Source organism: Chanodichthys erythropterus, chromosome 7 (genome assembly GCF_024489055.1).
Source record: "Chanodichthys erythropterus isolate Z2021 chromosome 7, ASM2448905v1, whole genome shotgun sequence".
NCBI lineage: Eukaryota > Metazoa > Chordata > Actinopteri > Cypriniformes > Xenocyprididae > Chanodichthys > Chanodichthys erythropterus.
The window spans coordinates 36,847,588-36,870,507 of record NC_090227.1 but is presented as its reverse complement, the minus strand read 5'-3'; the positions used below and the strand labels follow the sequence as shown (position 1 = coordinate 36,870,507).

At 36.9% G+C, this 22,920-nt stretch overlaps 1 protein-coding gene across 15 annotated transcripts in view; it reads right to left on the bottom strand.

Moving 5' to 3' along the window:
- Positions 1-665: 665 nt before the first annotated feature.
- The window catches only part of mef2aa (myocyte enhancer factor 2aa), a 104,014-nt gene continuing 81,759 nt past the window's right edge, over positions 666-22,920 (bottom strand). For 7 of the 15 annotated variants that reach the window (XM_067390431.1, XM_067390430.1, XM_067390434.1 and 4 more), the window contains 5 exons: positions 10,921-11,108; positions 7,744-7,770; positions 5,124-5,250; positions 4,726-4,849; positions 666-3,329 (listed from right to left, as the gene is read on the bottom strand). In XM_067390431.1, coding sequence (XP_067246532.1) covers positions 2,999-3,329; positions 4,726-4,849; positions 5,124-5,250; positions 7,744-7,770; positions 10,921-11,108 — 797 coding nt within the window. In that variant the 3' untranslated portion in view covers positions 666-2,998. The remainder of the gene's footprint in view (positions 3,330-4,725; positions 4,850-5,123; positions 5,251-7,743; positions 7,771-10,920; positions 11,109-22,920) is intronic. The other 8 variants (XM_067390438.1, XM_067390440.1, XM_067390441.1 and 5 more) reach the window with 5 other exon arrangements.

Here is a 22,920-nt window from a genome sequence, read left to right as displayed (position 1 = left end):
AAACTGTGAAATGCAATCCAGAATTGTATGCAAACCTGTAATAATCAAGCATTATTAATTACACAAATATACTTTATGCATTTAATCTCACTTTATTAAACAATGTCTTTGCTGCTGACCTTCAGTGATCTCTTTTAACCATACTAATTATTCATTTCACTATTGGTGTGAAAGGGCCTTAACATTTGCCAAAAATACAACTTTTTGTTGTCGTTACAAAAATCCCAGGTGAGAAAAAGTAACGCAAAAGTAATGTAACACTTTACTTTTCATTAAAAGTAACTAAGTTAGTTACTTTTTAGGGAGTAACGCAATATTGTAACGCATTACTTTGAAAAGTAAGTTTCCCCAACACTGCTTTCTAATGGGTTTCCAAGTGTGACAACAAAGCTCGTACATCTGAGATTAAATCTAAAGCTATACCTAAAGCATTTGCATGGCTCTTGTGGTTGTCATATTTAGTGGGTGTGCCTTTATACGCAATGTTAAAGGGATAGTTTACCCAAAAATGAGAATTCGGTCATCGACATCTTCGCTTTTATGTCTCATTTAATGAATATCAATGGATTCCAACATTGTTTTGAAAAAAAAAAAAAAAAAGTTTCTTTTGTGTTAAAAGTCATACAAATTTGGAATGACTTGAGAATGAGTAAAGGATGACAGAATTTTTAGGTGAACTATCTCTTTAATATGCAAGCACTTAAGGACAGAGGGTTAACAGTCATTTTCTCATTCATGAACTAGGCAACATTGTATGATTAATGGGCGTGTGATAGTATAATATGCATGGTTTTTAATTTTTTTCTTCTCTCAATTTATTTTCTTTTTCTTTTTTATTAAGAATTCCACTTTCGATGTGAATGCTTTGTGCTCCTGACTATGTGTGGGTTGGGGACTGCATAGATTAATATCAGCTTATTGCCAGTTGCTGTGGTGCTCAAGAGGGCAGGGAGGATGTGCACACTGACCGAATACATAACAAATCTGAAGAGGAAAGCCTCCGATGGCAAACTTGAACATACAAACTTTTTGTGCAATCCAGTAGAGATATCATGTCCAAGTTTGTTTGCATTGTCTAGTATTTCCAACTTTAGCTGCTGAATCCCCTGACGCTTTGCCACCTGAGGGGCAGTAAGGTGTGATGCAAGCCGGAGGCCACTGTTACCAGACGCTTGTGCCGCACAAACAAACAGCCACACGTGAAGAGCCCCGTGATGGGGAGATATGCACACATACAGCAAGAAACGCGACGCCAGAGAAAGCTACAGCACCCCCTCTTGTCCAGCAATACAGAACATTGCGACTGATGCCTCCTTAAGGTGTCTCCTTTACATTAGGGAATCTGTAGATGAGCCAATTCACAAAATAACTTGAAAGGTGTTCTGTACATAGTATGCATGTATGTATGAATGAATTAGGGTTACTTAAAGATATGGTATTTACAATTTCTGAGGAATTTGGTTGAAATGAATTGAATAGGGTTTCAACAAAATGAGCTGTGGGAACGTCTGCAAAGAGAAATGTGTCTTGTACTGGATATCAATGAATAGTGCATCTAAGCCGTGATGGGTTAAAGTAGGCAGTGTATTCAGCAGCTTCAGGCTAATCCCTCACACAACAGTTGTAAGAAATGCAATCATATTTTTTTTTTTTTTTAGCATGACGAGTATCGCTTTACAAAACAAAATAGACAGTTGAGCCTGAATCATACAGCTCTGTTGTTACAATTTCTTATGGACAGACATTCACCACCATTAAAGGGTAAACGACCCAAAAATGACCTTCTTGGAAAAAAACAAAACAAAAAAAAAACACTTTGATTATTACCAGTAATAGTCAGATTTGAAGAAAGTACAGTATAGTTAACAAAATAGTAAATATTAACCAGTGAATACTCTACTTAATAAGGATCTCGCCTTGTAAACTTGGCAGTAATCCACAAAAATATACTTTTTCTTGAATCTGGTGAAGGTACAATACATACGTACTTACACCAAAAGTGATATATATTAAAGTTGCTATGTACATAACAAAGGAAAAAAAAAAAAAAAAAAAAAAAAAAGGTTTGGCTCAAATCTTTAATTTACAAACAGAACAGCAAGTGTTCATGGCTTTAGATATCGTTTCAAGATCTGCTTTGCATGTTAATCGTTTTCCAAGGTTTGTAACAACGCACACTATGACAGAACTAATATGAAACAAACATCGAGAGAGAAATGCTGAAAATTCCCAACCTACAGTACGACAAAATTACATAGAGGCTTTGGCTTGCGTTACCATTGAGCTGTTGGAGCTGCATGAATGTACAATGACCAATGACGGCTACCTTTTCTCTTCCTATTTGTTAAAAACGGCAATAAAAGAATTTAAAATTGAATTTAGAGACATTTTCATTTCTTTAACTTAATGTCTTAACTGAGGTGAAATGTGATCTCTTTTTAGATACAAGCCTTCCCTCGTAAAACCGATCCGAATCTATCATCAAATACCTTTAAATAAATTAATAAGTGACATACTTCATATGAGGGCGAGTGCAGATACAGATTGTTTAATACATGAGCCCAGCAGGCAGGAGCCTTCGGGCAGAAAGCCGCCCCTAAACTTTCTTTGATTGTATGCAAATTCAACAGCGAAAACAGCTACAAGTGTCAAACTGCACCAGTGACGACAATTATCGAAAATGTTTTCTTCATTCATTGGACTCTCGCACAATGCAATTTGCATCAAGTACCTGATAACACCTGTTTTTTGAGTACACCATTCATTCTGACTGCTCGACTTGAGAATTTCTCTCTCTCGCTCTCTCCACTCATCTGTTTAATTTCGATATGTCAGGACATTTTCGATTACTTTCCCCGTCTTACAAAAAAAGTGAAATGACATTAAATTATAACAATAGAATAATAACAATAATGACCCTCCCTGCTGTCACTCCTCTCTCCCTTTCCCCCTGCCCAGCCCTGCGTGTGACCGACTGGCTGTCGAGCTCCGGACAGCTTTATGTCACCCAGGTGTCCATGCGCATGCGCTTGACCGTGGGGCTCTCCCTCTCTTCGGCACCAGAGGCCGGGGGTCGACCCAGGCCGAGCGGAGAGTGGAAATCGGGCCGGTGATCCTCTCGGTCGCTTCCATCGTAGGAGGAGCAGGAGGAGCTGAGGCTGTCGACGGGCGAGCGACCCATGTCTGGACGGCCAGAGGGAGGCTGCTGCTGCTGCGGGAAGCCGGACGGGGTGACGCGCTCACGTGGAGGAGAGATGGGCTCGGATTTAATGTTGACATTCTGGCTGGTGTTGATGGAGAGATTTGAGCCCTGAGGTAAGTGGCCACCTCTGAACAAAGAGTGGAAATTACAAAAAGACAAGTTAGTGTCAAAAATGACAAAAAGTTAGTGTCAAAAATGACAAAAAGTGCATAAAACTACATATATATATAGTATATATATATATTGAGTAATTTTTGCAGTATATATATATATATATATATATATATATATATATATATATATATATATATATATATATATATATATATATATATATATATATACTGCAAAAATTCCCAAACTCAACAGCAACTATGTGACGCTAAAAGAGAGACCCAGATAGCCCAATAATGATATCCCACCCTCCATCTGTTTACTCAATGGCGCAAACAGCACCTGAATCATTTTAGAGGGTGGTATCTAATTAGAGCATGCCAGGCAGAATGTGTCAAAAACAGTCCACTAATGTTTTGATGGCACGACCACTGCGTTTAAATGAAAGCTTTCATTCACAGGTCCTGGAAACATTTTAGATTTTTTTTTAGATATTTTTTTTTTCTGTCTCTGAGTCATGCACTCTGCTGTTACAGTGAAAGTATACAGACATTTAATTATATAAATGTATAGCACTCTATAACTCAGTTTGTTTGTCTATCTATCTATCTAAAAAAATAAAAAAAAGAAATTGCATTTTGCACAAAGAAAAATAAAGCCTATGTTAGGACCATTAAGATTTATTAGATGGTGACGACATTACTTTCATAACAATTTTCATAATTCAAAAGCATATTGTCCCTGTCATTATGTGTGTTGATGTCTTACATTTTTTAAATGTAATTACCATTTTTATTATTATTATCTAAATTAGCATAAATACCATCATCACATAAGTATTTATTAAATTTGTTTTAAATCATTAAAAAAAAAATCAAAGTCTGAAAAATTTATTTAATTTTCTCTAAAAGTAAAGTGTGTAATTTGTGGGCCTTTATTCTGCAAAAATAACAAAATAAAATAAAAATGAAATAAAATAAAATTTGGGCTCAGTATTTTCCATTAAAAATCTGAACATCTTTAAAACAAGATAAATTAGAGAAGCACAATGACACAAGATATGACCTTTTTTTTTTTTTTAGGAAAACATAACAAAAATCTAACCTCTTGCCACTGGTTAGTCTCCAGTATTATAACATAAAAATACATAAAAGATAAAAATACTTCAGTTTTAAAAAAATATATATATGTTATTTTATTTTATTTTATTTTTTATATTTATGTTTATTTTTTAGAGTGAAATATGACCTAGACATCTATCCATCCTTCCATTCTGCTTTCTACAAAATAAAAAACGAAACAGTATGGCAACAAAGAATGCATTTGACCTCATGCCCTGGCACATTAGTTATTGTTCTGCTAACCTGTGTATGTGTGTGCTTGTGTGTGACTGCACATGTGTTACTCACACCAGCGAGCTGAGAGCTGCCTGGCCCAGTTGATGTTGTTGCCATGCCGACATTGAGCCTATAGAGAGCCCTGGAGAGCCAAAGCCTTGCAGAGAGGAGAGCTCAGCACTGCTCAGGGAGTATTCTAGAGCAAAATAACACAACAACAATCAACAACAGAGTTTATGAGTCACTCAAACACCTCTGCACTCACACAGTAGAGCGTTTCAAGTATTTGTGTTATGTTTATTATTTAGCTCAGAGCTGGATGGTGTCATGAAATGTAGGGTCTCCCTCTTTTTTATCAAACCACTCATAGAAGAATTAAAATTAAATCAAACCATGAATGAATGCACACATTACAAAGCAAAGAATTATTGTGTGTGTGTGTGTGTGTGTGTGTGTGTGTGTGTACTCACCAGAGTTGTAGGCAGTGGGCATGCCTGAGTAGACCAGGCCTTGTGGTGGCAGACTCGGGGTGGTGACGGAGACCACCGGTGTGGCCAGAGGCTGGGTCGACTGGGAACTACTTATCCTCTGAGTGTTCTGCACACAGGACCAAATACACAAAGTTAATGAGATAGAAATCCCATTACAGACATGCATGCATACTCTATCCAATCATGTGAATCAATGTTGTTAGAACAGTGTGATTTGGTGGAAATTATGTAGTAATACCATTTTGCACCAATAAGAGGCGCTGCAGATTCATTCTAGAAAGAAATCAGATTGTTTTGCAGGATGCTGTCAGTTAAACAACTTTAATTAAGAAGCCCCTGGACAATATAAGAAAATATCATAGAAAATATCATAGTAAGACACTTCAGAATGCCTTCTAAACATGTGGCATATCTGTATACAAATTCACTGCTAAGTTTTGCTAAGGAATATACAGTGACCTGTGCTGATTTAAAGGGATATTTCTCCCAAAAAAATTAACTTTGGTTATCATTTACTCACTTTGCATTGTTCCAAACCTATATGAGTTTCCTTCTTCTAGAAGATATTTTAAAGATAATGTTGGTAACCAGGCAGTTGATGGTAGCCATTGACTTCATGACGTTTATTTTTATTTATTTTATTATTATTATTAATATTATTATTTTTATTTCTTACTATGGAACTACAGTCAACTGTTTGATCAACATTCTTTAAAATATCTTCTTCTGTGTTCAACAGAACAAAGAAACTCATACAGGTTTGGGACAACTTAAGGGTGAGTAAGTGATGACAAAATTTTCATTTTGGTTGAACTATCACTTTAAGCACAAGAATATATAGAAAATCCACACATCAACAAGAAAAAACAAACACCTATGTAACTCTCTTAGAGCCTCAAAAACATTCAGATCAGTAACTTTCTTCTGTGTAAACAGTTTTGAGATGAAAAAAAAAAATGCTTAGAGGGTGCTCATTTAAAGCTCTGGAGACTTACTGGAAATGTCAGTTTAGAAATCAAGTTTGTCTAAGGCGTTTCTACTAAAATACTTTAAAACTAAAAACAATTGTTGACAGTAAGAGTATAATTCTAAAATTATGTGGAAATGGTAGAATTTGCTGAGCAATATTTGAGTTCATTATGAAAAGTCTGACTGAAGACGTTATCTTGATAAAGCAGTTTGAGACATTGTTGTGGTCTTTTCTGAAACTCTGGAGAGACGCATGAGATGAATGTGGTCTTTTTCTCAAGAGAAAGATGAGAGGCAGTAGACTTAAGGTCTTAAATTGCTCTCCATTTAATGTCTCTGCTGTCAAGGATACACAACTGATATTAATATTACTGATATTAAAGAGAGTTTATTTACTGGATCCGAAAATGTGATGCAATGAATAAGATCAATCTCTTATCTGAGCAGCATCCAGCATGCAGTGAAATTAAATAGTCACCCCAAGCCAAAAGTGTGGACATGCAGTGCGCAAACACACAAACACACCCATGCATACTGTATGGGGATATTTCCTAGACATAATGATTTTTATACTGTACAAACTGTATATTCTATCCTCTAACCCTACTCATCATCACAGAAAACTTTCTGCATTTTTAGATTTTCAAAAAACATCACTTTGTATGATTTAAGTTGTTTTCCTCGTGGGGACAAAACATGGTTGATTTTGGATATTGGCATCTTTGTGGGGACATTTTATCCCCATGACATTAGGGTATACCTGAACCACACACACGTACACACATAAATGTACACACTCAGAGAAAAATAATAACTTGAAAATGCATATTCAATTCCAAGCAATTATGCTCAGTTTTACATTAGCTGAGGCAGATGAATATTCAATCTACATACAGAGTCTGAGAGGGAAATTATGTACAGTCTCTCAACTAATGTGGAATATAGATGCTACAGAACAGTGCTCTTTCAACTGTAAAATGCATTCACATTAGTTCTTTTGCCAGTGAAAATATGTTCTCTGACAGCATTTGGCGTTCTCCTCTACTGATGTCATCATTTTGGACTCAACTCCATTTTAACAACATCATCATAAGTAAAACAATAACTGCCCAGGCCAAAAAAAAAAAACACCAGAGAATAAGAATTCGGGTAATACTTAAATATGTGGATTGGGTTTCTTAACATTGATTGATCCAAGCTTTTATGTTGCTTTAATAATAAAACTAATACCAGGCTCATTGGTGAGGTCTTAGGGGATTATTAAATAATTACTAATGATTACATCTTTGGGGTTTTTGTGAATTCATCATTTTCCTTTTCTTCTTCAAATACACCCACAACAATCTTCTTTTAGCACAAAAACACACACACACATTTCGGAACATACTGTGGATCTTTTAAACTTCCTTAAAAAGGCTCAGTACATGCAGTGTGAGTCACACACAAGGCAGACCAGACATCCACACAACACTCATGAGTTCATCCAGTTCATGTTGGGTTTAGTCGATCTTCATCGCAAGCAGTGGAATCATCTCACTAAGCTGAGTGTGGCTCTGCTAGTTAAAGCAGTGTGATTTTAAAACCAAACTGAAGCTGTATCAGTCTTCCCAAGGCATTCTATGAAACTCACCAACTCCATCTCTTCCTCCTCCGACTGCTTCCAACAGAAAAGAGCAGACGATGCTGTCAGTAAAGAGTCAGGTGGCACACCTAAGCTGAACAGGATCAACCCCCCGTTCTCACCAGGACATGCCTTTAAACTAACTTATTCAAATTCAGAGACTAATGCGTGAACCGAATGCTGCCTCGGGTTACTTGCAATAAAACTGGAAATTCAAATTCGGAGTCAAATTCAAATGAAAAGTCAAATTTGTTGGCACTAAATACACAACATTTTCATTCCTCCTGGCCATGTGGTTTGTACAACACAGCAATTAGGTGGAAAATGCTAAACAAATGGAGAGTATTAGTGGAGTAAGGGAGAAAAGTAGTGGGGTTTTTAAGTCCTAAGGGGGAAAACAAATCATTGAGAAGCTTGACCTCACAGCTAGGATGTGCTTAACCCTTCACCTCAGACGCTCATCCATACATGAGCTTGTGTGTCCAATAGCTCCATCAATCATTTTGCTTCCATTGGCACAGTCCTCCACTTGATTTAATTGATTATTTGCAAGAGTGGAATAGTAAACACTAGATTACATGAGAGGTAGAAAGTGTAGCTAAGAACTTGTGAGAATATAAGAACTAAGGAATATATATTTTACATCATATATATATAAGTTACATTTTAACCATGGGTGTACAGTAGCTTGTGGTGGGTGGGGGATTTATTTTGTGAATAAATTAATAAATTAAATCAAACTTCCTAAACAGCGACTTTTTTTTTTTTTTTTTTTCAGTGTGTATATATACACACTGCCCGGCCAAAAAAAGGTTGCTGTTTGGATTTTAATAGGCAAATACTTAAGAGCCTATGGATGGATCACTTTTACAGTGATTATTATTTTTCTAGCTTGTTATATGTTTGGCAACGGTTCTTTTAACCCTAAAAGATGTAGTGTGTAGCTTTTCATTTCTAAAACAACCATGTATTAAAGGGATAGTTCACAAAAAAGTGAAAATTTGACGTTTATCTGCTTACCCCCAGGGCATCCAAGATGTAAGTGACTTTGTTTCTTCAGTAGAACACAATAGATGATTTTTAACTCCAACAGTTACGATCTGTCAGTCGTATAATGCATGTCAATGGGAACTTTGTCTATAAGAGTCAAAAAAACATGTACAGACAAATCCAAATTAAACCCTGTGGCTCGTGACGACACATTGATGTTCTAAAACACAAACCGATCTGTTTGTGTGAGAAACCGAACAGTATTTATATCATTTTTTACCTCTAAAACACCACTATGTCCAACTATCCTCCACATCCGGTTGGTGAGGTCAAAAAAACATATTCTGATGACGAAAGTGATCTCTCGCGCTTTGCTTCAATGAGTGCGAGAGATCACTTCCGTTGTCAGAGCGCATTCTGACCTCACCAACCGGATGTGGAGGGCAGTTGGACAAAGTGGTGTTTTAGAGGTAAAAATAATACTGTTCCGTTTCTCGCACAAACATATTGTTTCATGTCTTAGGACAATAATGTGTCATCACGAGCCACAGGGTTTAATTTGGATTTGTCTGTGCATGTTTATTTTTACTCTTATAGATGAAGTTTCCATTGACACACATTATAAGACTGACAGACCGCAACGGTTGGAGTTAATCATCATTTGTGTTCTACTGAAGAAACAAAGTCACCTACATCTTGGATGCCCAGGGGGTAAGCAGATAAACATCAAATTTTCATTTTTGGGTGATCTACCTTTAAGATGTATCATGGCCATATTCCAGGATGACAATGTCAAAATTCATCAGGCTCAAATTGTGAAAGAATTGTTGGGAGGGAGCATGAAGAATCATTTTCACACATGAATTGGCACTGACCTTAACCTCAGTGTAAGTTTTTGGGATGTGCTGGAGGAGATTTTACAGAGTGCTCATCTCTTGCATTGTCAATACAAGATCTTGACCAAAAAATGATGCACCTCTCGATAAAATGTTGTGATGTTGTTTTGTTTTTTGGAACAAATATAACTTATTTCCAGCTACAACTTTTGGCCCAAATGTAACCCGATTCTTTTTTTCAAAGATTCCACTTTCAAAAGTAAAAGAAAAAAAAAAACTTTATGCAATTAGGGTGTCTCTATTTGCATAAGTATATGCATATATCCCTTTGTTTGAAGCCAGCTGACAGCATGGAGTTGTACAGTATTGAGGATGCTGAGCTTTCTTCTCAGTAGTACCAGGCCAGTGCTGTCTTAATACCAGCACTCAATCAATAACAGTGGGGAGACACGACAAGGGCGACAAGATATTATCTGGCTCACACTCTGGGCTTCTGATTAAGCCTTCATCCCCACTCTGTCACACTGCGATGTGATTAATTTAATACCATTATGTTCTAATGACAGCCTGTCTGCAGGCACATTCACAGGCTCTGCCTTAGTCTGTCTGTCTGAGGCAGTTCATTCACACACACACACACACACACACACACACAAAAGGACACTCAACATAAACGCAAATAGTATACACAAATGAATAATTCTCTGGGCTTCTTACTACTGATGACTTCAGATGCCACGAGCTTGGCATGTGGGATTTGTTTTGATTCATGGTGGGTAAGAAACTGTACCACTTCCAGATGCTGGCGTGGTATTCCATACACTCGCATTTGTATGTATATTTACACTGAGCTCCCTACGTAAACCCCCCCCCTCCCCCCCCTCTCCCCCACTCCCCTCTATTTACCAAACAAAACTCTGTACACTCGCAGTACTGTGGAAGAAACCCAAGCAGCTTCTACAGTTGAAACGAACAGATTATTGACCATATTTAAATATAATAATAATATTCTTTTTTTCTGCTTCCCATTTTATATTGTAGTGATTAATGAGGCTGACAGCCGGGTGTAGCCTCAGGTGCTGAATGTGGCCAGAGCTCTCTGCACCTTAATTATAATCATTTGAGAGGCCCTCTAATTTCTAGATGAATAATAGAAGGAGTGAGGGTACCTGGATCTCAGATATTTCACTCTGTTGCTCTGCTTGTTGTGTAGCTGACACTGTTTCAGTTTAATTTTACTGTCAGCGAACTGATCTAAAGACTATAATTTCACTCAATCGCTTGCTTGTGCTGATCAACACTGATTTGGAGCAACAATCTTGTGGATGTGTGAATGTAGAATCAATAATTTTATACTCACCAGGGGTGGCATCATGCCCTTGCTGGATGGGGGGATGACGACTCTCAAGTCTGGTTTGCGGCTACCGATGCCCATGTTGCCCCCCGGTGGCGGCGGTGACTTCGCAGGCATAACTTTACCCAGTCCGTTCCCGCTGGGTGTACCCAGAAGCCCCGGCGAGCCCCTCGGGTTAACAAAGCCGTTTCCTGCTGAGACACACATATGGGCGAAAAGCATCATGGGATTGTTCTCTAATCGACCAATCCCCAACAGCTAACAGCCGATCAGACGACATGCCATTTCCCAGCTGCAGTCGTAGAATCTCATAGCACGCAACGTTAAGTGTTCCCGACCCTCTGGGAAAGTTCTAGTAATTATCCCAGACATTAACAAAAATAAAACATAAATTTTGAAATTGATGAGCCTTTGGGTTTGTTGGTGTACAATGCCGTCAAAGCTGTCTTTGTGTGTCCCAGGATGAGGAAAGCAATTCAGTTTAACAAATGTAGTGTGACTTGAGCTCTTTAAGAAGGAATGGCTAAAGTCATTACAACTGAGTGCAGCCATTCACTGCTATCAAAGGCAATTAAAGTGCCATTTTGGAGAACAAATCTAAAAACTTTGGTGGAGTGTCAATGGTATGTTTACATCTGCTGTACTTTGCCATTCCTAGTTCGAAACTGAAGTACAGATACTTTTATTTGGAACTTTCTCCTGCTGAACTAGAGCAAATGGGATGCATTCAAAATGTGCATGCTAAATATTAGCACATGCTGCAATGACCCCAAAAAAGCACAATGAGAGGAACCCAGTGCAATTGAACCGCAAGTCTGTAGAACATCAACAACAAATACTGAAAAGTTTGTGTGTGAATGATGTCATCACATGAGAACGAACAGGCTAATCCATCAAGTCTGCACCTGACTGACCTCACACCCGTATACTATATATATTGTGGGTTTCTGGTTTCATGTGAACGTCAGAGCTTTACAAAGATGTCTTTCTACCATCTGCTGGCTCACATTGTTAGCAAGTTCCTTCACACAACCATCTGAAATATTCTCTAACAATCACGGGTCATTTACCCACACAATGTGTAACCTCCAAAGACAAACACAGGAATTACAATTGGCCGACATTCAAACCCAAAAACAATCGCCCCTAAGGTCTCTGTTTCAATGTTTTCTCTCGTCAGTATGAAAAATGCTGAGCAACTAAACAACAACCATCAGGCAAACAAGTGCAATGTCTTCTGGTTTCGAGAAATGTCCATTTTGTTTCCATTTGCTTTTCAGCAAAGTGCATTGTCATTTCCGTGTGTTTTCGCCATAACAGCAGCTTGATTAAATGTTAGTCATGGGGCTTTTTCTGCCCCCCACCCAATGCTCATTTCCTGTGGGGGCTTGCTGTGGGACAGCGAGAGAGAAGGCCATCATCAAAGAGACAGAGAGCAGAGACCTGCACTTACTCTGTCTGTTAAAACACGCCTCTGCTGAGAGGGACGCGTACACTTAATGCTCACATCTCATCTTTTAATATACACCTTTCATTTTTTGGCTATTTCTATGGACAGAAATACTCAAAAACAGACAGGAAACAATTGAGAGAAGTGTGTTTGGAAAATTATCTAAGCGAGATTTGAACCAGGGTCACCTGCACATAACATGTCGGTGCAAGTGCACTACTCACCAGGTCACGTCTCAGACAACTTACAAAATTTAAATCTCAGATAGTAAGAGAATCTCAGCTGAAATAAATCTAAATGTAAATCTACACTAACTTACAAAACTCAATGAATTTCACCCATCTAACTTGGATTAGCAAACAAAAGCAAACTTTTTGCAGGTTGTAATTAAAAACTTGAGCACGGCATCATCTGTTTCATCAATTGTGTTGGAACAATAAATACCTTTCATGAAACTTGGCAAGTAGCACATTAACATTTATTCATTTTGCAGATGCTCTTATCCAAAGTGACATAAAATGAGGAATAATTCAACACAAGTGGAAGCAGTAATACATAATGCATACAGGACAAACACAAATAATAATAACTTTCAATGCACTTACGTACATGTGTGTGTGCATATATTATATATATATATATATATATATATATATATATATATATATATATATATATATATATATATATATATATATATATATATATATATATATATATATATATCCTAGTGAAAAAAAAAAATACTAAAATATATTTGAAGTACATTTATTTTATGCTAAGTATACTACAAATACATTTACATATTTAAGTGCTCAATAAAACTACCCTTCAATTGAACTTTTGTATAATAAACTGGTATACTTAAAGTCTGGAACAACTAATTTTGTGCTTAATGCACTTTAATTGTGCGGAAGTAGTGCTGAGGTCCAACTAAAAATATACTTAAGTATATCTGATTGTGCTAAAGTGGACATATTGCAAGTACTGTATACTTTAGGTACACTTTAAATATCTTGCATTTAAAGACTGATATTATACAAAGATCATACAATCCTTATTAATAGTGATATTAAAACACATTTTAGGAATAATATTAAGAAATATGCATTGTGCAATAAAGAAATATTCCAAATAAAGTTTAATTATAATTTTATATCAGTAAGTCTTAAGTGATATGACAATAAATTTGTTAACGGTTTTCAAGAATACTTAATATGAAATAAATGTATTTTCAATTGATTTTGGTATAGTTTTTTGTACTAGGGATATATTATATATATACATTATATATATATATATATATATATATATATATATATATATATATATAAAATATTTGCATAAATATAATCTGTGCTATGTAATACTTTGATGACTTGTGCTTTTATTCTAAATGCGGAAAAAAGTACCAATAAAGAATGAGTAGGTCTCAACTTTTGGATAGTACTGTAAATGTTTATTCAATTGACAGGAAATATAAGATGAATGTGTGAAATTGAAGTGAGGGAGGAAAATATCTTGTAATTACTGTAAAAAAGCTCAGCGGCAGCGCATTACTCTGATAATGATCAAAAGGAGGGAGGATGATATCATTACATTGAAATGCTCCCAATTTCTGAAAAAGGCGCCTGTTCTCAAAAAGGCGGAATGTGTAACTGAGGCCCTACTGAGACATAAGCTGCTCTCATTCTGAGCTGTAAGCAGCGTCCCCACCCCTCTTGCTCTTGAAACACCATGTCTATGTAAGTCCTACATTGAATCCTCTCATACCCAACAGAGTGAACCCAGTGTCACAATTCCGAAATGAACACAGAATACAGAAGAGTAATGCCTTATTAAATCGCTGTCTTGAACAATGCTGCTTACCCTCATAAAATAAGTCTCTCGCTCAGTTCTGAGTAATGCATGATCCTATGGGAGCATGGTTACATAATGACCCGCTTTTACAAAACAAATAATTTGTTTCTTTTCAGAGCAAGGCTGTTTTGATAAAAAGCACCAGATAAATCCTAACCATTTATAAGTCATCATTACCTTGAGCAACATGGTGTCGTCAAAGGGGCAAAGTATGCATGAATGAGAAAAGACTAATGGATTTCAGAATCAAAGCTTCGTCTCCCTAATAGATTATGAGGAACAGAGTCCAAATTCTAATTATAGTCTTAATTAATGAGGCTGAACAGTACCTCTTTAACGGGTGCAGCCATATTGTTTTGGCACCGGAAATCATGCACAGGAACAATGTGAGCTGGGAAGAGAGTTCCAACTGCTGGTGCCAAAAAAAAAATCCAATTCATATTTTACTTGGAGAACCCTTTCGTACAAAAAATAAATATCATTTGTAATGCCTCCATGAGGAATCTAAAAAAAAAAAAAAAGACTGGAAGCTCTGGAACGGGATGGCGTGGACCTCAAAATATAGTGAAGTAACTGGCAAAAAAACACTCTTTCAAGAAACCAGCCTATAATTCTTCAGTATTAATGAAGGAAGCTGTGCAGCACATTGCATAACAGAGATACAACTCCAAACAAACCCTCACTTTTAACAGTGAATGTCCCGAACAGCCCAAAAGCACATCTGTATACGCTGCATTGTACTCGAAACTGAATTCAAGATCGCCTCAAAGATCAACTCATCAGATTACTAATTGGTGCTCATCAAAACACAAATTATGTATTTCTGGAACCATTACGTTTGCATCACTTCCTCTTTGTGCACGATCACGCATTGTGAACTTTGGCGTAATCTGCAAAGCTGAGAGTTTGCTCTTGACAGCTTGAACAAGGTGTCTTTAACACATCAACTTGTAGTGCCAAATTTTTTGCAATGCACTAATTGAATGTGTGGGATCTGCTCTTCTAATGTATCAGCCACACTTCTGTAATCCCATGACGAAAGCACATCTATCTTTACAAGACTTCATATACCGTTTCACTTTTAATTAAATTAAGGTAGTTGCCAAACCAGCAACTTCGCTGCTTGAACACAGTGAATATATGGCAATTTAGCACTTTAATACTTAACACTCTACTATTATTAGAAAACACAAAGTCTTAACATGTTTGGTACTCGCAGTTATCCAATTCTGAAACACAAACTCTTTGACAAACCTAAAAAGTGGTGCTATTAAGATGGAGATGATCGAAAGATATCGCGGATCAAAGGAGACTGAGCACAAGGCATCAAGGACTTGTTCACCTTCTGGAGTTGTGGGTTCTTCAGCAATAAGTGGTTTGTGTCTGGGCTGTCTCCATTCTTCCTTTACATACACACAAATAAACACTCTGAACATGTGCCTAAGGACAAGACAGATGCTGAAATATGCTGGGAAAACTGACAAAAAAATTTAAATCTTGAGGGTACTGCCTGTAGGACTGACAATGCCAAGCTAGAGCCGTCAGTTGCTTCGTTCAGGCTAAACTTCATGTACTAAACATGATCTTTTGCATTCAGATTTCTGTCATCCAACTGTACAGCAAATAAACAGAATTAATGATTAATTTATAATGATACTTACCATTATTATTAAACAATAATAAATAATATATAATAAATAAAAGTAAATAACAAATATATACAGATATATGCAATTAAATGTAATAAAATAAAATAAAATAATCAATCAACAAAATTTTGTTATACTTTGTATAAGGACTGCTAAAGCCCGCGTCTGGTTCGACTTGAAAAATTCACCATGTGGGAAGAGATATTTTTCTATTGCATCAATAGAAAAACAGTGCCAATGATTTGTTAGTCAACACTGAGATCTGGGTGATTTGACAGAAACTAGGCCTTCTGTTCCCCGCACAAGTCAACAACAAAATAAAATCTGAAACGAAGATGATCCGAAACCAAATATTATGCTGGAAGCGTGCTGAGCTTCCATATCAGAGAACTCTGTGAGGAAACTAAGCCATTTTGTTTCACAGTGCTGATGATTCATCCTGACCTCCAGCAACTGTACATAGTTAGGTAACACCGAATTGCTTCAAAAGAGAAAGATTCGTGCTACGACACGAGCCTGATATTTCACGAACAAAAAGATTCATTTGCACCCCAGCTGGGCATGTCAACATGATGAAAAAGATTTTTTCCCTTAAGAGGAGAGCCGATGTATGTGCTTGGATTAACGTTTAGATCCTCTTCACCATTCCTTTGGCTTAACTGGTGATCAGAGCATTTCGCTGAACTCATTCAGGCAATATGAGGTCGCTCTACACAGGGGAAAGAGCAGAGGAAGTGTGCTGTGAGCTGCATTCCTGCAGGCTCTGCCTCTAAGATGTCCCTGCTCTCCCTGTGCCTTCTGCTTGTGAAAAATCAGAAGTATGCAAGGAATGGCCATCTGACAGGAGCACTAAAGTGGTTCTTCTCCAAAGCAGCCACGCTGATCGAGGCTGTTTGGAACAAACAACAGCTGCGCTATGTGATCAGAGAGCCAAAGGCTGCGCTATGTGACCACAGAGCCAAAGGCCTGAGACCTCTGGGCACACGCTCCTTGCCACACCCCATAATGCCACTGTCAACTAAGCACTGTACGTCCAGTACCATAAATACACCCCAGATACTTTGGGCTGGGCTGTCACTAAACCTGTAGCCTCCAAATCTTTTAGCCCTGGATGCTTTAGAAGTGCACTAATAAAGAAAGTAATTTAATTTAATTGCATTATTAATGGGTAATTAATAAACAAACTATACAATACATACGTATATTAATTAATAACAGGCCTAAACATAATATTTCTCATAGCATTTCTCTCACAAAGTCCAAACTATTGGCGGAGTCTGGCATTAGAGATGACGGCAAAGAAGACAGTATTCTCATGGGCGGGACAGGGCGCCGTCCCTGCACAAATTCACACACTCCATTTCTCTATCGCTCATCTGTGACAGTTTCACGGGACTGCACCCGCTCTCTCTGAGCTATACTTCACTTCCCCCTCTAACTTCTTCTGTTATCTGTGTACCTATGGGAAAAGTCTTTGCACCCACTCCAAGTAAAAAATTGAGGTTATATTTGCACTGTAAAGTACAGGTCAATAAAATAATTGTCAATTAAAATAATAAAATATTTAAAATGTATTATATATTTAAACTGATTTATATTTAAACCTTTGTCACCTCATAATAAAATAATACATCTGTCCCAATGAGCCATGTGACAATTATATATATTAAATTTTTTATTATATATGCAAACTTTTTAATGCATATAATTGTATATTTTATAAGATTTGATAATAAAATCTTATTAATTTATTAATTACAATTATTCTCTCAGAATGTATAACATTATGCTTTAATATACTGAATTATTTAATAAATAATAATTAATTAAAATGTATACAAATATAATTTTATATAGATGCAAACATACAAACATATAATACATTTGTTTATATTTATAAAAAAAAGTTTTTGATTTATACATTTAAAATATATAATTTTCACAATTCTTTTAGAATTTATTACATGTTTAATTATTTCATAATATTTTTTATTAAAATGTTTATGAATATAATTATTTAAAACAAAGTGTAAATTTTTTGTTCAAGTCGTTTTCTACCATACCTTGATGACAACATTAAAAGCCATGTTAAAATTCATTTTAAAAATATATAATTTAAAAAGGTCTAGGTATTTTTGCATCATGATATAACACTAATAGGGTATGCTCTGGGTGTCATTTATATGTATGGACATCCTTGTTTCAGATCTGTAAATATTGATTCTAAAGAGATACTCTGCACTACTGTCGCAAAGGGACTATGCTAGTGGGGACTGGCTCAGTAATGTCTGACAATTATTCAAAGACTGATGAGAGGCATCGGGTGTGTAATAGCAATGAATTCTGCTCCATGTTACTGAAAAAGTACTCTGAGGTATTCATTACCAAAAGGATCCAAGTGTTATACTGTACATGATCTCATAGGAGACTTAAAAGCCAATATTATCTCCCACTGTGTACATTCAATCAAGAGAGTCTGTGACACTTAGCACTCAGTAAGCGCATATCTATGTGTATGTGTGTGTGTATTTGGCAAAAAAGATGGTTAAATACCACCTGTCTCTGCCTCTCACTGCCACAGAATGCTTATGACAGGTTGCCTGGTCATTGTGCACAACAGTCTTAGAGGGATGTCATGGTCCGAATGCTTGCAGGGTTCTGCTGGGTCAGGCATTTAGCAGGCTTACGCCTGCCGTATAAGGACTGCCACAGTACCAGGAAAACAGATGCACCTGTCAATAGGGGGAAGGAAACTCAAGGGGGCCGGGAGGGATGGAGGCAGGGGGTCGAGGACTTAAAGGAAATGCTGAGTTTATTTACCTGCCTGTCTGAATCAGCTGCTGGGAACAGTTAACCCTTTCATACACACAGACACAAAGACAAAAAGGAACTTCGTACTGAGATGCACCTACACTACATCTAATGCTTCTGGTTGACTTTTAAAGCCCAAAGTATACTTCATTTTTTTTTTTTTTTTTTTTTTTAAGCGTATGTGAGTCGAATGTACATCCTTGCAAAGTACGTGTACACAGGCGTTCATCGCGATGCACAGTTTTGAGCAATCTCTTGCCAGATTTACAACCCATTAGGGTACTTTCTAACCTTTTTGCACAATCTCTTGTTTATGTAGGCCTCCATTGTCGTTGTAACTTGCATGCGTTCTGGTGTGTTGAGAAATCGAGTCCCCCCAGAAATTGGGTCTCCTTTAGGACCCCGAGTGATTCCATTGGTTCAATGGGCTTTTAATGGGTAGTATTTTTAGCGCCTGGTTATAATTCCTGCAAAATTACATTAAAATTTATAGAATTTAAAATGCATTATAATGACCATTAATGTCTTTTCAATTACATGGTTGATTTACTAGTATATAACTGAATCTATAAGTTGTGAAATCAAGCATTTTTTAGTTCTTACTGTTTTTTAAATTAGCTTATGTACTAATATAGCATACATCTACCTGATTAGCCTGCTAGCTTAGCGTATACTATATTAGGTATTTTTTGCTTCCAATATCTGTTTTCAGTTTGTTTTATTATGCAATACATTGGCATTAACTTTATATTTCAAGCATATTGTTTGTGTACTTAATGTAATAAACATCATACAATATAGTGAAATAGGTTATAATTAGTCAAGACATCACGATAACAACTTAGGATCAGGCATTACCGCCTGGGTCCTTAAGGAGACCCAATTCCTGAGGAGGATTCGATTTCTCGTGACATCGGTCTGTTCTGTTTATGCATTTTTTCTTTGACTTCCTTGTGAATCAACACCCCCAGGGCACAACTGCCACCTTGTGGATAAACTAATTACTGCCAAAAACATTAAATGAGCATGTGCAACCTGTAACCCGGTTACAAAAATCTGGTGGTACACATACAGTACATGCATACTCTTCTGATGATGAAATTCGTGTCACACGCACTATACACGGTCCCTCGTGTACACGTAAAAAAGTGAAGTATACTTTTGGCTTAAGTCCCTGATAGACTCACAACTAAATTCCTTTTTGGTCTTCGATTAGGGGTCAAAAGAAGTTTGAAATACTTGAGCATCGTTATGAGGTATACAGTTAGCAAACATACCAACTGCTAGAAAGCGGTGTATCTCCTCGCAATAACAAAATAAACGCAACCAAAAATGCCTGGTGAGAAAACGGCAGTTAAGAAAGCATCTGATCATAGCAATGTGGATATGTTTGTAAGTTAAGTCACGTTTGTTTATATAGCATTTTATAAAATAGATTGCTATAAAACAAGCAAACCTCTATGGACTGAACAGAAGAAATAACCCAGAGAAGATTTCTATGTCTAAGAAGGCAGCGCCCCATAACACACTTATCGATTCAATCGCCACTGCTGTTTAGCAATCTGTTTCGGACTCCCAACACAAACTCCAAATGAACTTCGTTTTGGCCTGATTTTGTTTTAAATGACGTCACACCAATTCATTCTTTGATTTTTCTTGAAGTATTTCAGTGCCTTTAGTTTTCCCAGAAAAAAACCCCAGCAAATTAGGGCAGGAGGAATCTTCAAGATCATGTGAGAGAGCATGAATCTTACAGCTTGTTGTTCCAGCAGTCATGCTCTTGTGCTCGGATGCTTTGTAATGTTGAAAAAGTAGCCCTGGTCTACAGCTGACATAGACAGAGCGGCCCACTAGAGAACGGAGGCAACCCTTGTATTTGTAACTGTCAGGGAGAAACAGTTGGACACATGACCTTGTGTGCGTCCTTGGTGACTTGACACTGTGTGTATACACAAGCAGCAGGGCAGAGACTCTCGCAGCTGCCGCCATTTTCCATCATCACATGACTGTTTACACCCGCTTTATCAAACGCCCGAACCCACAAGTCCGCACTGGCACAACTTAATGCTCTTCCATCTGGATGTGAAAATGCAGCTCAGAGGCCTTTGACACAACCTCTGAGGTTTTCTGTGAATGATAATTGTTATATTCTTTTTTTTTTTTTTTTTTTTTTAATGAGAAGCCATACAAAAAAAACCCTTGATAATATCCTTCTGATGTCCTCATAAAGGGCAGAGTCACTTCAACATCCATCACTGGCTCATAACGGTTTGGCCTAGATTTCCAAATATCAAGAGAGAGAAAAGGGGGTGGTGTGCTACTGTAACATGCCAGTTATACTCTAAGCAGAGGAGAAGCGAATGAAGAAGAACCGCTTATCTGATCACAGGGGTAAAGATGGTGCTACTCCGTTAGGACGAAGAAAGAGGGCGACATGCTTCCTGAAAAAAGATATCCTCCCTTACAGATCAACCATATCAATCATAAAAACAGAAACCGGATTCAGAAACCCCTGCAAAGCGAAACATCTATTGACACAGGAGCTGGTGCAGTCACCCCAGAGGACTAACCCGCAGGGCTGGAGCCGACACCGCTTGGCACTGTGAGCTCTGTGAGGGTACCCAGCATGTCACCTAATGAGATGCACAAAATGAGATGATTAACCATCTGCATCTTTTATCTCCAAGTGTGTGGGTACATGTGTGTGACAGGCCAGCCTTCACACACAGCGTTCTGCTCCCTTTAGTGTGTCAAACACATTTCAATGCTGCAGAATTTTAAGGATTGAAACTGCCTGCTAAAGCAAGAATAACTATTGCTCATACTTTGGGATTTGAACAAACCCTGAATACAATAAAGTATAAAACTTTGGTGTATATCATACCCTGTTTGTGGTATCAGACATGAATGTTCTCTAAAATTGTGGCTTGTTGAGCAGAAGTGCAATATTACTTATTCAAGTCAGCTGACAACTTTTGCCAGGCAGAAAATAAAATTTACTAGTTATTCTTAGCACCTAACATTTTCTAAACTGTATACATAAGTTACATTACAGACAATACTGTTCAAAAGTTTGGGGTCAGTAAGGTTTGTTTTTTGAAAGAAATTAACAGCTTTATTTAGCAAAGATGCATTAAATTGATCAAAAGTGACAGTAAAGACTTTTATACTGCTACAAAAAAAAAAAAAAAAAGTTGTTCTTTTGAACTTTCTATTCATCAAATAATCCTGAAAAAAAATTATCACAATTTCCACAAAAATATTAAGCAGCAGAACGGTTTTTAACATTGATGATAATAAGAAATGTTTCTTGTGCAGCAAATCTGTATATTAGAATGACTTAAAATAATGGCCATTGAATATTTAGCTTTGCCATAACAAAAAATAATTACTTTTTAAAGTGTAATATAATATAAAGCACTCATTTTAAACTGTACTATTATTTCAAAATATTTCCACTAAGAAATAAGTAAATGCAGCCTTGGTGAGCATAAAAGACTTCTTTCAAAAGCATTTAAAAAATTTTGCCGACCCCCAATGATAGTATGTATGTTTTGGTAGTGCGTATTTTAGGTTTAATTGCCTTTGATACTTGTTAATTAACTAAGAGCATTTTTCATTTTCGAACAGATTATACACACACACTTCTCAGCACACAGCATTCACAGAAATGTACAAACTATAATCCAAGTATAAAAATATGAACAATATATATAAATATATATATACAATATATAGAAATATATATATAAATATATATATATATATAAAAAAAATATATATATACAAATCTGAATTACGGAATCTCCCCTAAGTCAGTTACGCAAGATAATCTCAATCAAACCTTGCCATCACGATTTCAAGCAGCATTTGCACTGTTGAGTACAACCTCCACCAGAGAGCGAGTGCTGGCCTGTGGAGGGCGAGTGTCGTTTGGGTATTGTTGAGGTCAGTAATGGGTGTTGTTGGAACATCAAACATTATTTTGCAGCGATGCAGCGCAGCAGTGTTTTTGCACTCTACTATGATCATGCCTCCCTCCTACATAGCAACAGAGATAAAAGGATGACTAATGTGTCCAGTGCAGAAAAACATGCATTTAACACTTGTGTTACAGCTTGAAGATGTATAAGGCGCACAAGGGCCAAATGCAAAACAGCTATTTATGGATTTCCAGGTTGCAAGGTTCCTCATAAAGGTTCAGTATAAATCTTAAAAAAAAGCTTTCTACTGCAC